At 35.8% G+C, this 14083-nt stretch overlaps 1 protein-coding gene across 1 annotated transcript in view; it reads left to right on the top strand.

The window, feature by feature from the left end:
* The window catches only part of LOC120415336 (dystonin), a 175352-nt gene that overhangs the window by 56332 nt on the left and 104937 nt on the right, over positions 1–14083 (top strand). Inside the window, exon 7 of the mRNA XM_052706987.1 lies at positions 10208–10487. Coding sequence (XP_052562947.1) covers positions 10208–10487 — 280 coding nt within the window. The remainder of the gene's footprint in view (positions 1–10207; positions 10488–14083) is intronic.

Genomic DNA, 14083 nt, shown 5'->3' with positions numbered 1-14083 from the left:
CAGCAACCCGCCAAAGATGGCCGTAAACCTCGATATTAATTTTATTAAGCTGCTTTTCCAAAAGCGCAAGATATTAGACGCTGGAATGTCGAGTCGTGGGAGTCCACTCGAAAAAGACGACGTAATTTTGTTGTGACAATTGCCCTAGATAGCGCCAGCTTGTTAGTTCGGTCGTTATCGCGGTTTGTTCGCTTTTGAAGATGTTGAAACGATTGTTTTTATCAGAAATGGCCGAACCTTGATTGGAGGGGTAGTAATTGAAGAGTGGCAACAAAATTTTAGTACAACTAGTCTGAAACTCGGAAGAATCGTTTTGAACTTCCTCCAATTGTGTGGGATGCCTCGCTAGGTTAGGTTCCTCAGGGTCGTGCTGGGTTGTGACCCGTGAAATGAATACGTTTGCGATGGTGGCACTGAACATGTCAAGAGTTGCAGATCGTGTGGGGGGCCTCCTCAACAGCCGTTGAAGATTGACCTGCATGCATTTCTTGACGGGTTCACACCCACACGTGCGTGTAGATCAGATATTGAAGATAAAGTGTGGGCATTTTCTGCAAACGAAATAGGGTAGAGAAGTCAAATTTGACGTTTATTTAAATAATGTTGAAATTTATTCAACTTAAAAAAAAAGTTCATAATTTCAGAATTTGTCTACTTAAGAAGGCATTTCTAGTGTTTTGAAGGACCAGCCAACAGTTGGCAACTCTACCCTATTTTCTTATATGTTTTGACTCAGAATGCATCCAAACGGTTCAACCGTAAACATTTGCAAGTCGCGGCGGCTTTTCTAGCCATCACACGGGTTCCAATTAAAGCGCGTTTGGCACATAAAAATACCGTTTGCGACTTCCTGCGAATCACAATATTTTGTCATTTGCTTGGGCCTGGTACAGCAAACCAAATTCGGACACCTTTTTTTTGCCTCCCCGTCAATGAACAGAACGGGGTGGTGTCAGTTGGACTGACCATTCCGACTGTTGAAGCCCTAAAAGTTCGGTAGCAGCAGTAAGAGGTAACACGAGCGGCCATAGTCACCCCGTCACACGCATGGAGGGAACGTGGTGTTGTTTTGCACAATATTGATTATTCTGGGGTTGGTTTCTTAATGGTACAGAAAGGAAGAAAACTGTGTAAAGAGAGTTCAGAAAAAAGTGCTACAAACAACACGTGAGAGAAGTGCGAGCTCGAACATGTACAAAATCGACGACGAGTTCCGTCCCCGGGGACGGGTCTTCATGAAGGCGACGCGCGAGCACGGCTACGGCCAACCGTCGCCCTCGTCCTCGGCCCTGGTCAGCCGGTCGAGCAGTGCTGCCAGCGCCAGCATGGAGCGTCGCCGCGGGTCGGCCATCACCACCAACCTGGACGATCCGAGCAACCTGCGCTTCCGGCACGAAATCCTCAACGAAAAGGTCATCGAAGCGACCGTCACGGAACTCCCGGGCGTCATCCAGACCATGAACCGCGACCACTGGAAGGCCCTCCCGCCCACCATGGGCTACGGTAACGAGCTGGTCCAGGTAGACGGTCCCACGCGGGTCGTCGCCGAGGTGACCCGGAACAAGCGCCTCACGACGGAGGTCCTCGGCAATACGATGGAAACGACGAGCACTTCGCAGCGAGCATCGGACGGTCATCGGCGGATGACCACCCACATTGTTCGCAAGATCACCACGCTGACGCGCGCCGAAGAGCAGGCCCAGGCGGATAACCGGATCCGGCAGAATCGGGATGTGAAGACGACCGAGATCGGGTATCTGCGGATGGGCGCGCACGGCGGCGGTGGGGAGTCGAAGCGGGCCAAGGTAACGAGGGGGTTAGGGGGAAACGTTGTACTAAAACCTTTTAATATTATGTCCAACTATAATAACACTTATGATCCTACAAAGTGGAGCGTTTGGCATCCTACCTCCCCTGTAGATTATGTGAAATATGGTACTAAAACCAGGAATCATAGAAATTAAAGTAATTTACATTGCAATTAAATTCTTTGTTTTTTAGTACAAGTGTTTTTTTTAAGGATGCTGATATTTGTACTGTTTAATGATTCTAGAATAAAATTCAGGGACTAGGGGAAATTCTAGTATGATTGGCAGGTTAAGCACTCGCTCCCAACTCCATCCAATTTGCAAATTTTCACTATTTAAATAACTAATTTTACACAACTTTTGATAGAAACTTGCTTGCTCACTTCTTATTGAGCTATTTATCACTCGATTTCAGTTGAAAACGCATTTTATGAGGTGTAATCGAATGTCAAAGTGCTGATATGGCAACATTAGAGGCACGCTGTAATTAGATGCTGTTCTTCTACCTTACATTTAATGGACGAATATCTGAATGTTCTTATCAAATAAAACATATTGTTCTAAAATTCTTTCAACGAAAACTGGTACATTTTGAAAAAGATTTACTAAGATTTAATGCAGAAACAATAGTAAAAAGTTTAGGATCTTAAATTACTAGATCTAACAACCTTTTTCCCATGTTTTAAAAGTATTGTGTCTTGTTAAATCTGTGCACTTAAATCAGTTAATAGCGTGTGCGCCCTTGTACTAAAACCTGAAATCATAGCATGTACAATGCATGAATGCATACAAGCATCGATAAAATTAAAATCTTTTTTTTTAGTACAAGAGATTGCTTAGAAAATGAATTGTTGAATCTGAATTGTTGACTGTTCAGTGTTCATAGAAGTAATTCGAAACTGTCTTTCCTTCGACGTGCAGATAACTCAAACGAATATTTTTGGTCTCAATTTCTTCTAAAGGAATATTGTTTTAAAGAAAGAACTGAGATTTTTGCAGTAAATAGTAGTAAAAATGTAAGGATTTAAATTTGTTTAAATTATTGATCCTGTTTCCATTTTTTAGTACAAGAGTTTTGTTTGTTTCTTCATACATTTCTATTTATTTATTATCATTACTGTCTATTGCCTTCCGTAATTGGAAAGCGAATCAAAAAAAGGAAAAATATTGTCAATTTTGCTTGTCAAAAATGCATGCCATTATTGTACTAAAAATGCTGCAAGTGTCATTTTATGTTTGTTGAATGGGAAACTAATTATGGATCCATTATTGTGAATGATAACTGCGGTTCTTTATGTTCTGATTAGCTAACAGCAGCAAAAAAAAATAGCAAAAAATAGCTTTTGTATTTATTTTTTTGTAAAAGAAACAAGAAATTATTGTCCTGGATTAAGTTTGAAGTTAAAAACATAAGGGATTCTAATTCTTTTGGTCCTAAAATTATAACCTTTGTTTATTTTGTATTACAAGGAATTTGCAATTCCAATCCTAATAATTTTGCATTTTTATTTTATATTCGTTACAATTAATACTCTTCCGTTTTTGTTACACGGAACAAAAGAATTTCCGTTAAAAATATTAAAGATTCTTTTTGTACTAAATTTGAAAGTGTTAACAAATCACTTAGTTAATTATTGTTAGCATGATTATTTTGTTAGCAATTATGCATTGCTTTTTTAATAAGGTTTTTTCCACAAAAAATATAAAAAAATAGAGAAAATGGTACTAAAAACTCAGATTTTGTCTTAATTTTCATTAAGAATTGCTACATTTGGCCAAAATGTAACTATCACATAATTCTAATTGAAACAAGATTTAAGTGCTATGAATTTTTCATTTTGTTTCAAAATATGAAATCTTTTTTTTGCCTGATTAATTTTTTCACAAAAAATTAAAACATACTTTCAATTATTCTTTTCATTAGTACAAGGAACGGAAAAATTGTGTAATATCCGTTAAAAAAGTCAAGCCAAAATGGTTGTACTAAATTTCTTTGCAAGTTGCAAACAAATCAGATGTAGTTTTTAATTAAAAAATAAATGAATACTTGCAGGTTCTCTATAAAATCAAAAACATTGATGTTGGTTTAAGTTCCAGTAATTTTTGTTATTTTTCTTAAACTATTTTCTCCTAATTCCGCTTACATACCACTTACATTTCCTGTCATTCTCGAAACAGCCAAAAATAACAGAAATAAAAAGTACTGTTCTGCATCCATTTGAGTGCTGAAATGTAAATCTTAAGGAAAATCATAATTAAAAGGACTTTCACAATTTTTAAACCACATTGTACTATTTTTAGAACAAATAAATAAACTGATATTTTTGTGCATAAATTTTAGTACTTGAGCTTCCTTTGCTGCAACATTTCAAGGCCTTGTTAGAAGAAAGGGAAGAGGTCACATTTTATGTTTTATTTTTATGCACACAGATGTTTTTAAACGAAATTGGATTCTTGTACTAAAATATGTTTATGAATTTAAGCATTAAGAACTAAGATATTTCCAAGTTAAGCTTTGAAACAGATTTAAACGAGTATTATTTCTTAAATTAAGTCCATTTTTTGAGTCTAATTCTTTGCAATTGCTTGATGAACTAATTTTAAAGTTGGATAAATAGACTGCTGTCATTATTGTCACAATAATAACAGTCAGTAAATTGGGTACAATTTTGTTAAGAGCATAATTTTCAGAACTTTATTGAGTTCCTTGCAACGTTTAACTACCAGTTTATCTTCATTTGACTTCTCACCCCCACGAGACTCCTCTCATTTCACAGCACAATTAATTACAGTTCCAGTTCATTTGCTTGACGGACCATATGGTCGGTCGGACATCTCGGCAAAGCCGAGAAGCCAAGTTTGGTTAGAAATCCACACACACACACACCGACACAAACGGACGCGTGTACCGCTCAATGTTTACATCGTCGTTACATGACCTATCCAACGAAAACGGTTTGATCCATGCGCTGTTGTGGTCGTCGTCGTCAGACAATGCTTTGGATATAGTTTACATACCGCCGCGCTGAGGCGCGGAGTCACGATCTCCCGCCCCCTCGCAACCCCCGGCTCGTTACATCGGAATGATGACTCCGTGATAGCCGTGGGAGGAAATTAGTACCGAAACATCTGTTTCTTTTCACCGCTTTTCGACGCGTTGCGACTTTTAGTACATGTACTAAAAATCGGGTACGGCGCGAAGGCGCCGGAAAAACTTTGTTTTTGCGTTGGTTCCGAGTTTTCAAGGCCGGATCGTAATCCGGTCCATAAATCGTCACCTTCGACACCCCCCGAACACTCGCAGCGCTGAATTGATTTACACTTTTCCGGTCGAGTGGTGCCCACCGACGGCGTTCTTTCTGACTTTGACATTCCCGCCAAGTGACGTGCGGTGAACTACCAGCGTAGCTTCTAATCTTATTACCGTGCATGAGTAATCAATTAATTTCTGTTTTCTGCCAATCATCTTCTGGTTTAGTTGGGACTAACTTGCAATTGTGGAAGACTTCGATGCTCACACGGGCAAGGAGCCCCTCAACTTTGTCGACAGTGATGATACCTTACATTCATTAAAATAATTCTCCATTCAATAGCGGGTTCGTTGGATGATGGATGGGCTTTTAGTTGAGGTTATGTCACTGCTATCATTATTATCATAACAACAATTACTACTTTTCGCAGTTAGTCGGCGACAAGCCTAATTTGGTGCAATCTTCTTATGCTGCCACCTTGAGACACAATTCAACACCAAACTGAAAACGTGACCTAGTGCCGGTCAAATATCAATCCATTTGGCACCCCCCAAATTCCGTATAATTACAGTCTTTGGGTCGGTAGGTGACTCCAAATTCTTTGGAAGCAAACATTTGTGAACTCGTGTTTGGTTCATTTTCGGTAAACAACCTTTGTTTGGGCGATTATACAACCCACTGCGGTGTAAAATATATGTATTTATTCCAACGAACAACATCTTCGAGCACAAAATGTGCGAACTACTGCGAGCGTGACCAAGATAACTGTTGGAGTTGGATAAATTTTGGAACTTTTTACTAGCTAGAAAAAATACGATGTTCTGCAAGCTTCGATTCTGCAACTATTCAAATGTGCCACCTTCATTGCTTTGAAAACAATCAATGTTGCCAATCAACTCCAATGCCAAAGGGGAAATATCCATAATTCACGTCACGACACCCGATTACAAGGTTGTTCGCGCGGCTTCTGTTTCATCATGACAAAAACAGGATTCCCCCCTTAGAAGAGTCACGCAGTTTCAAAACATCTTTTAGTACTAAACTTGTCGTCCCTTTGAGCAACTCCACGCTTATCAATTATGGCGAAAAACAGAAATCGTGAAATGCTTAAAAACGGCACCGCACTTTAGCGCACGAGGTCGCGGCCGTTTTGAATTGAATTGAAAAATAATAATATTGCGCCCAAAATAGCGCCAAACAGTTCGTTTGTTTCCCCCCCTGTGTTTATAAGGAGATAATTGGCGTTACGAATGCGACGATTGATGGCGATGGCGATGACTGGCGGACGGTAGCCAAGAATGAACGCGCAGCGAGTTGGGCAAAGCTAACAGAGTTGTCGTGAAGTTCTCTGGAAAATCAACTTCAATTCTCGATTAAATTTTCAAAAGGCCCTATTTGCATAGGAAACCCATGAGGGATAGGTTGTTTTGAAAATTTAATCTAGAATTAATCTTAATTTATGAAATTCTTATTTCTAATCACCAACGTTCTCAATTTTGTGTTTTTTGATATATGTAATTTGAAGCATATGTCCCTATTTTGGCCCTAGGTCTAAAATGTTGACCTAATGCCAGACAATGCCCAACGACATCCGAATTTGACCGTCAGGACTAATATATCAGCTGTACCTAGAGGGTGACGAGCGGGAGTTCCAGGGAAAAATTTCCCGGGAAATCGGCAATTTTTTGACCTCTCGATTCCCGGGAAATTTGTTCGAGACTCCCGGGAAATTTTATACTTATAAATATCGAACCAAAATTAATAAACTAATCAGAAAAACATTTGAAAAATTCGAAATGTTCGATTTCCAAGATTGAATTGATCAATGCTTCTCTAATCTTCTTATTCTAAAAGTGTGAATTTTAACTTTTCAAAAATTCCAATAACTTTAATTGAGTGTAACCAAAAAATGTGGAACTTAAAATTAACATTGAAGCATAATTAGCAGTTACACACCATAAATGAAATATATTTTATTTCTAAGAGGGAAAAGCCTTTTCAAGATAAGTTTAATTTCCATATTCTCTCTCGAGCATAGCAAAACTCATAGTCTTTTTTTTTTAATTCTAAGTAAATCAATTTCGCTTTATCGAGGTAATTGCCTTTTTTGATGCCAATAAGTCATTTTGTGTTTTGCATATTAAATTATATTTAAAGAATAAAAATCAGGCATTTTTTGTAAGCGGACACTAAGTCCGCTAATTGTGAACATTTACAGTTGACCTTAAGAAGGAAAAAATCAACTTAAAGTTTTTGTTTTGAGTCGTTATTTATCATATTGCAGAATGCCATATTGCATAAATGGAAAATTATGTATTAGTTATCTTTTTACTTTCAAAAAATCTAATAACAAGTTAACAAAAAGTTTGTGCAACTTTTGAAAAATCAATCAGTGCGAATGAAGATTCGTAAACATTTTAAACTGAAATTCGAGTCTCAAAAAGGCTCGAGAAACGATTTTGTATTTGTAGATTGAGGGAAAAAATCTAAATGTAGAAATAGTTCCTTAAAATAATGAGGTTACTTAAATTTACGTTTCATTGGATTAGTATGAATTGATTGATCTGAATTCATTAAAAAGAAACGTTTTTTTCTTTTTCTTTTAAAGTTATTGACACTATTGGCTAGTTAAAAAAAATCCCGGTTCCCAGGAATTCCCGGGAAATGGCAAAACTCAACTCTCGATTCCCGGGATATTGAAAATCTCGAGAATCGTCACCCTCTAGCTGTACCTGTATCAGCATAAACCAAGGCTGATACAAATTGTACTTTACCATAATTTCGCTGCCGGCCAGCGGGTTTGAGATTGAACAATAATTAAACAATATATTTTTTTTATCTTTTTAATATGATTGAGGGACGATTACATGTAGCATTCCATCTTTTCAGAAAATTCCAGAAAATGCATTTTAACCAAGATATATTTTTTTGCAAAAACCCGTGAATTTTTAATTAATCTTAAAAAATTTCAAAACAATATTTGACATTTTCTTGGATTAAATTCATCTCAACATTTGAAAAAGGTAAAAACAAGTATTTTAGCCCTTTCCAAAAGTTGTTCTTGATAATTTTGTTTTTTAATCATTTTTATTGAAAAAAGCAGAAAATTCCACAAAATTTTTCTTTGAAAATCAGACAATGGTATAAAAAAGTTTTTTTTGATTATTATTTAGTGATAAAATGTGTTTTTTCCATGACATTTTCGTGTATAATTTGATGATGGACAAAATGATGCAAAATGGCTTCTTTGGGCATACGAAAGACACCTAAAAAGATTGAGCCAGATTAAAAATGCAAAATAATCGAAAACGAATTGCTATATAAAAAAATGAAGGTAAAAGCAGTTTAAATTCGCTTAGCTTGTCATTTTCAATATTCGTAATTTTTGTTTTGTAATTTTCAATATTCGTAATTTTTGTTTTAAATTAATTAAAATTCTTTACAAATAGCTTTTTTAAATTTTTAACAACATTTTCAAATAATGGCTTTAAAAGAGTGGCTGTGGAATTATGACTTATTCCCGCCTTTTTTTAATTCAAATCCTCCATTTTTAACAAGTCAATTTTAGAAATTTTTAGATTTTCCCCGATTTTCCGACTACATTGTGTTAAAAAAATTTGAACAAATACAGTAATTTCGAAAATCTGGTAACCCTGTCTCATGTTACGAGTACTTTAACCACTTTGTAATAAAATTCTATTTTTCAAGAATTCATTATCATTCTGCACAAAAATGATTTTGTCAGGAATTTTGAGGTTTTTCATAAACAAATCTTATTTTTGAAAAAAAATACAGTAATTCCGAAAATCTGGCAACCTTGTCCGATGTTACGAGTACTTTGACGGTTTTTTATATGCTACATCTTGAATTTTCCTATTGTATATCGTTTGATCGGCTCATTTGATTCGTCAGACATACTCAGTCAATAGAAAATTTTGAGTATCTGGCAACACTGTCATGAATTATCTCCAATCAAGCCCGATTGCAAACAGTTTCAATGAAAATCATTGGTGGAACCATCTTCATGTAGAAAACGATAGAACATTTAAAAGACCTTCCTGATTATTTGTGAACATTGGCGATCTGGCAACACTTTCAAAAGATATCGACACTGCATCGGGCATTGAGAATTTGTTAAGCAGAATTTAAAGTTCTGATTTTATAATTTTGTATTGAAATTTCATCTAAACCTAATAACAAGAAGAGAACTATTTGTAAGACATTCTGACAGTCTGGGAACACTGCCAAAAAGCAATTCTCTCCTTCATATTATAACTGATTGTTCCGATTTCACAGCGAACCACTCTTGAGTTGCAGAAAAAATCGCGTCGATTCTCTCCGCGGTGTGTTGTGCCATTTGATGGATATTTATTACCGGTGTCGTTGGTCGTGGTGGTTTCCTTCCCGCGCAGACTGCCGGAGACCTACCAATAAGTTGTCGTAACCCGATATGGTGACGTTAGTCCCCCCCAGATCAACGAATCAAGCGCCGATTGACGCCGATATTGATGGGTTGGTGATCTATGAATGATCAGCATTTTGTGTGATCAGTGACGCCCGGGGGCAGTTCACCACCTACTCCACAGATTAATCAATTTGTAGCGCGCGCGGCGGTGGCGTAAAATGCCAACGTATTCAGAATGCACCCCAGGGTGACCTCGGACAAAACCTACGGAAAAGGTTCTACAGTAGAACCCCACATGTTTGATAAACAAAATGAATTTTGTCTAAACTTTGAAGATCTGTCACTGTTTCGAAAACTTTCACATTTTTCGTGAAAGTGATCTAAAAAGTGACAGCTCTTAATATTTTAGATTAGTTTCAGGCAACGTTGCAAAATTCTAAATGAAATTGTGTTAAACCATCGTAATGTGACTGTGGGAGTCCAATCTGGGCACGCTCGATCTCCGGAGAGTGGACGCTCCCACGCAATTTAATTTAAATACATTTGCATTGTTGTCACATTGTTATTGTTTGCCCACCACCATCAAACAACGCGCCATTTTGCAACTGTTGCTTGTGAATGCATTTTCGGTCTACTTTACTTTGTTGGCTTAAGCCCTTTTACCTTTTACGATGTCCCGGAACCACCTGGCAACACTGCTATAGATCGCAAAACTAACCTCAGCATTCTTCCCTTCTTTCCAGATTTCCGACATCGTGGTCGGCCAGGAGGACAACCTGACGGCGCGGGAGGCGCTGCTGCGGTGGGCGCGCCGCTCCACCGCCAAGTACCCGGGCGTCCGCGTCAACGACTTCACCGGCTCCTGGCGGGACGGTCTCGCCTTCTCGGCGCTCATCCACCGCAACCGGCCCGATCTCATCGACTGGCGAGACTCGAGATCGCGCCGGCCCCGCGAGCGCCTCGAGCAGGCCTTCCACGTGGTGGAGCGCGAGTACGGCGTCACGCGGCTGCTCGATCCGGAAGGTGAGTGTTACTCGAAACTGTCAAATGTGATTTTAGAGCAAGACCCAAATTTACTGCGTAGCCCAACGTTGTCAAACGTGGGTTGACTTCAAACTACATTTGCATTCCTCGAGTACCTGTTGTTCGCTCTTAACTGTTAAACGAACAAAGTACTTAAAAGGGCATTAAATTAATTACGAGTACGGTAAAATACTCTCAATCAATATTAACTTAAATGCAACAATGTATGATAATCATGCATCAATTTATTAAGGGAATGATTTCTTATATTAATTTAAAATATAGGTAACTTCAATCTTAAGGGGTTACATACATGTAGAAAGTCACAAAATTTCATATAACAGTATTTATTAAATCCCCTAAAAACATGATTTTCAATCACTCCTGAAAGTTTTATGAAGATATTTCAAGTTTAAAAAAATGAAAACAAAAAATATTTTTATCTTTTTAAAAAATAAACTTTTTTTAAATCGGCCTTCGTAATGCACACGGGACCGGTTTAACGAGTCTTCACAAAAGCACTGACTGTTGGTGTTGAGATAGCGTGGCACCCGATTTTTGAAACTGCTAACTTCAAATAGCTCGACAATGCTACAAACAAATGTTTTCAAATTTGGTTTGTTAACAGATGAAAATGTATATTTTATGCCCTGAAAACAAATTAAAAAAAGGAAAAGTGTGTGGTCATAGCAACCTCTGACATTTTTTATGATTTACATGCATTTAACTTTTAAATGGTTTGAACAAATTCGAAGATTTTTTTAAATTTAAAGTGGGTAATTTTCACCTACACGAAATAGAAAAAGTTGCTTCAATTACTTTTCGAATTTCGTGAAACTTTGCTGTAGGGGCAATTTTGATTCCTTGTTTATGAATCCGAAGTCCATTTTTGATATCTCGTGACGGTTGGGTGTACTGCAAGGTCGATTAGTCGAAAAGTCGATTATTAATTTTTTTTAATAACAATTTAAGGAAAATTTGGGAATCTGATTTATAGTTTTTTGAAAAATATTTACTAATTCTTGAAGAACTTTGTAACTTTGTTTTTCAAAGTAAAATACGACTAAGTTTCTATTTTGCATTTTTTTTTTAAATATTTTTCAAACATTTCAAATTTGAATTTATACATATTTAGGAACTTTCTGAAAGATGCTGATAAAAAATAAAGAATATTATTTTATATTTAGTAATTTTTAACTTTATGCCATTCACTTTTCTGTTCCAGGTAAACTAGAGGAACAAAAACATTATGTTAAACAATTTTTAAAGTGAACCTTAAAATCTATTGTTTTGCAAAGCAATTACCGTAAACCGGGGTGACTTTGATAGGATTTCAACTTGTTTTTGGAATATTTTCCAACAGGTAAGGTTTTTCTCAAAAAAAAAATATATATATGTTTAGAACCTGTACTGGGATAGGCCACACAAAGTCCATGCACTGTTTTGGAAAAAAAGTTTTTTCAATAGTGTTTCGAAATATAGTTACGTTAAAAATTCTTATTTTAAATTCTGGGATGACTTTGATAGTCATAGTTTTTCTTGTTAAAATCATAATTAAGATGTTCAAATTTTATTTGTACGTAAATGTACTATCACTAAAGGAGCTAAAATAGTCTTTAAGAAAAAAAATCAATGTTTTTATTTAGTTCACTAAGTTTATAAGCTTTTTCACAAAATACATATAAATTTTAGATAAAATTGTTAAAAAGTCGGAATTTTGCCAGAAATTTGTTAAAACTAGTTTTGATTATAAAATTATCGATTTATATTGCATTTAATACTGAATTCGAAGCACGAATCACAAGTTTTCACATTTTGCATGAAATTTGTTCAACTTAAATTGCCTATAAATTTGAAGTTTTTTTTTAAATTTTGTTTCAAAACACGTATTAAAAAAAACTTATTTAATCTTCTCCTAGTAGAAAATTGTCCAAAGAATCCGAATATGCATTCCGTTTTCCGATTCAAAATTATGTTCATTGAGAAAATCATGGAACTTTCAGAAGTTTAAAATAATGACTTTCATCAACATTTTCTTAACTATAGTTAACCAACTTTTTAAACTTTTCAAAATTGTATGAACACTTCTCTACCACGGTCAGTATGATTCTAAACCATTCCGTACTTTTTAATTGTACTCTTCATTTTGTGGAAAAATCGCAAACCTATCAAAGTCGACCTGTTTTACGGTAATTACAGTGAAAACTCTTTTTAAGCAGAGGTGTTACGATTTTTATGTCGTCGATTTCTCTTAAACCGTAGAATATTTTTGCAAGCTTCAAAAAGCGTTTTGTAGGTCTGAACAAAACCTACAAAATGCTTTTAAAAGATTGTAAAAATGTTGCGTTTTACTAGAAAAATCGACAAATTAGTAAAACGTAACTCATCGCGTAAAAAGAAGTTTCTCTTTGATAACCAAAATCTTCTTGGAATTATACGATTATTTTCTTTTTATTGCATCCTCAAATTTTGTTGCTAGATTTCATAAAGATTTTTTACTGTGAAATTACTGAGTAATAAGGAATAACAAAAATAATTTAAGAAATATTCATCTTTGAAAACATTAAAAACTGACAACTCTATAAACCTACTCATTTTTTTAAATTAAATCTAGAAAAAAATAAAAACTTTTCTTGATCTTGATAAAACTATTGAAGAATATGTTATGTTATGTAATGTAGTCATTTTTAACATTTTGCCATTCCCTTTTCTGTTACAGGCAAACCATTATGTTTGACAATTTTTAAAATAGACATTGAAATGTGATTTAACAAAGCATTTAATTATTATTTAAAATTATGATTGTTTTAGTTTTCTTTTTTTGAATTTAAACTATAAGCGTTTCGGTTTCGAAAGAAATATCGGAATGTTTTGTTTCACGTTTCTTTTCAAAAAGTGTGAAATTTTTAATTTTATGTTTCGAATTTGTTTAGAAAATTTTGCTCGATTGTTGAATGTTTTTTGTAAAAAAAACTTGAATTCAAAAATGGGATTTAGGTTTTTTTTAAGTAACTTTGGATTACTGACCAGACTGACACGATGCTGGAAACCCTTGAATAAACCCAATTAAATATTTTACGAAATTTTATGTAACAACAGAAAGAAATTACATATTATTTATAATTACCTTGAATTGCTATTTTTTTTAATTTTATATTTTTCGGAAATACAATAATAGGCCTCCCGCTTTTCTACCCATTTACCAAGGGGGGGGGACATAGCTTTCGAGGGTTATTCACTTTGAATCGGGATTAACGCAAAACCCGAAACATGCTGCCGACATTGCCATCCCATTGTTAAGTTTGCCGGGGGCATTCTTCCTCCCAAAAAACTGTGACCCGCAAAGCCCGCCAATGGAAACCTTCAACCTTCAAAAGGGGACCCTTTTGTTTCCACCCGCTTTATAGAATAAACGGCTTAGCGTTGGGGGCAAGGGAGGATGAAGAAATTAGGGGGGACGTGTTTCATATGACAGACGCTATTGTTTATATAGTATTATGTATTGTCGGTAAGTTATTAATAAAGAACTGTTTTGTTTATTATTTTTTTCCCATCCTTCCCCCCCAGGACGTGTCGTACTCCAACGAGGGGGCTCC

Source organism: Culex pipiens, chromosome 2, assembly GCF_016801865.2.
Source record: "Culex pipiens pallens isolate TS chromosome 2, TS_CPP_V2, whole genome shotgun sequence".
NCBI classification, from domain to species: Eukaryota; Metazoa; Arthropoda; class Insecta; order Diptera; family Culicidae; genus Culex; species Culex pipiens.
The sequence above is the reverse complement of the archived record's forward strand: the minus strand, read 5'-3'. Positions and strand labels throughout refer to the sequence as shown.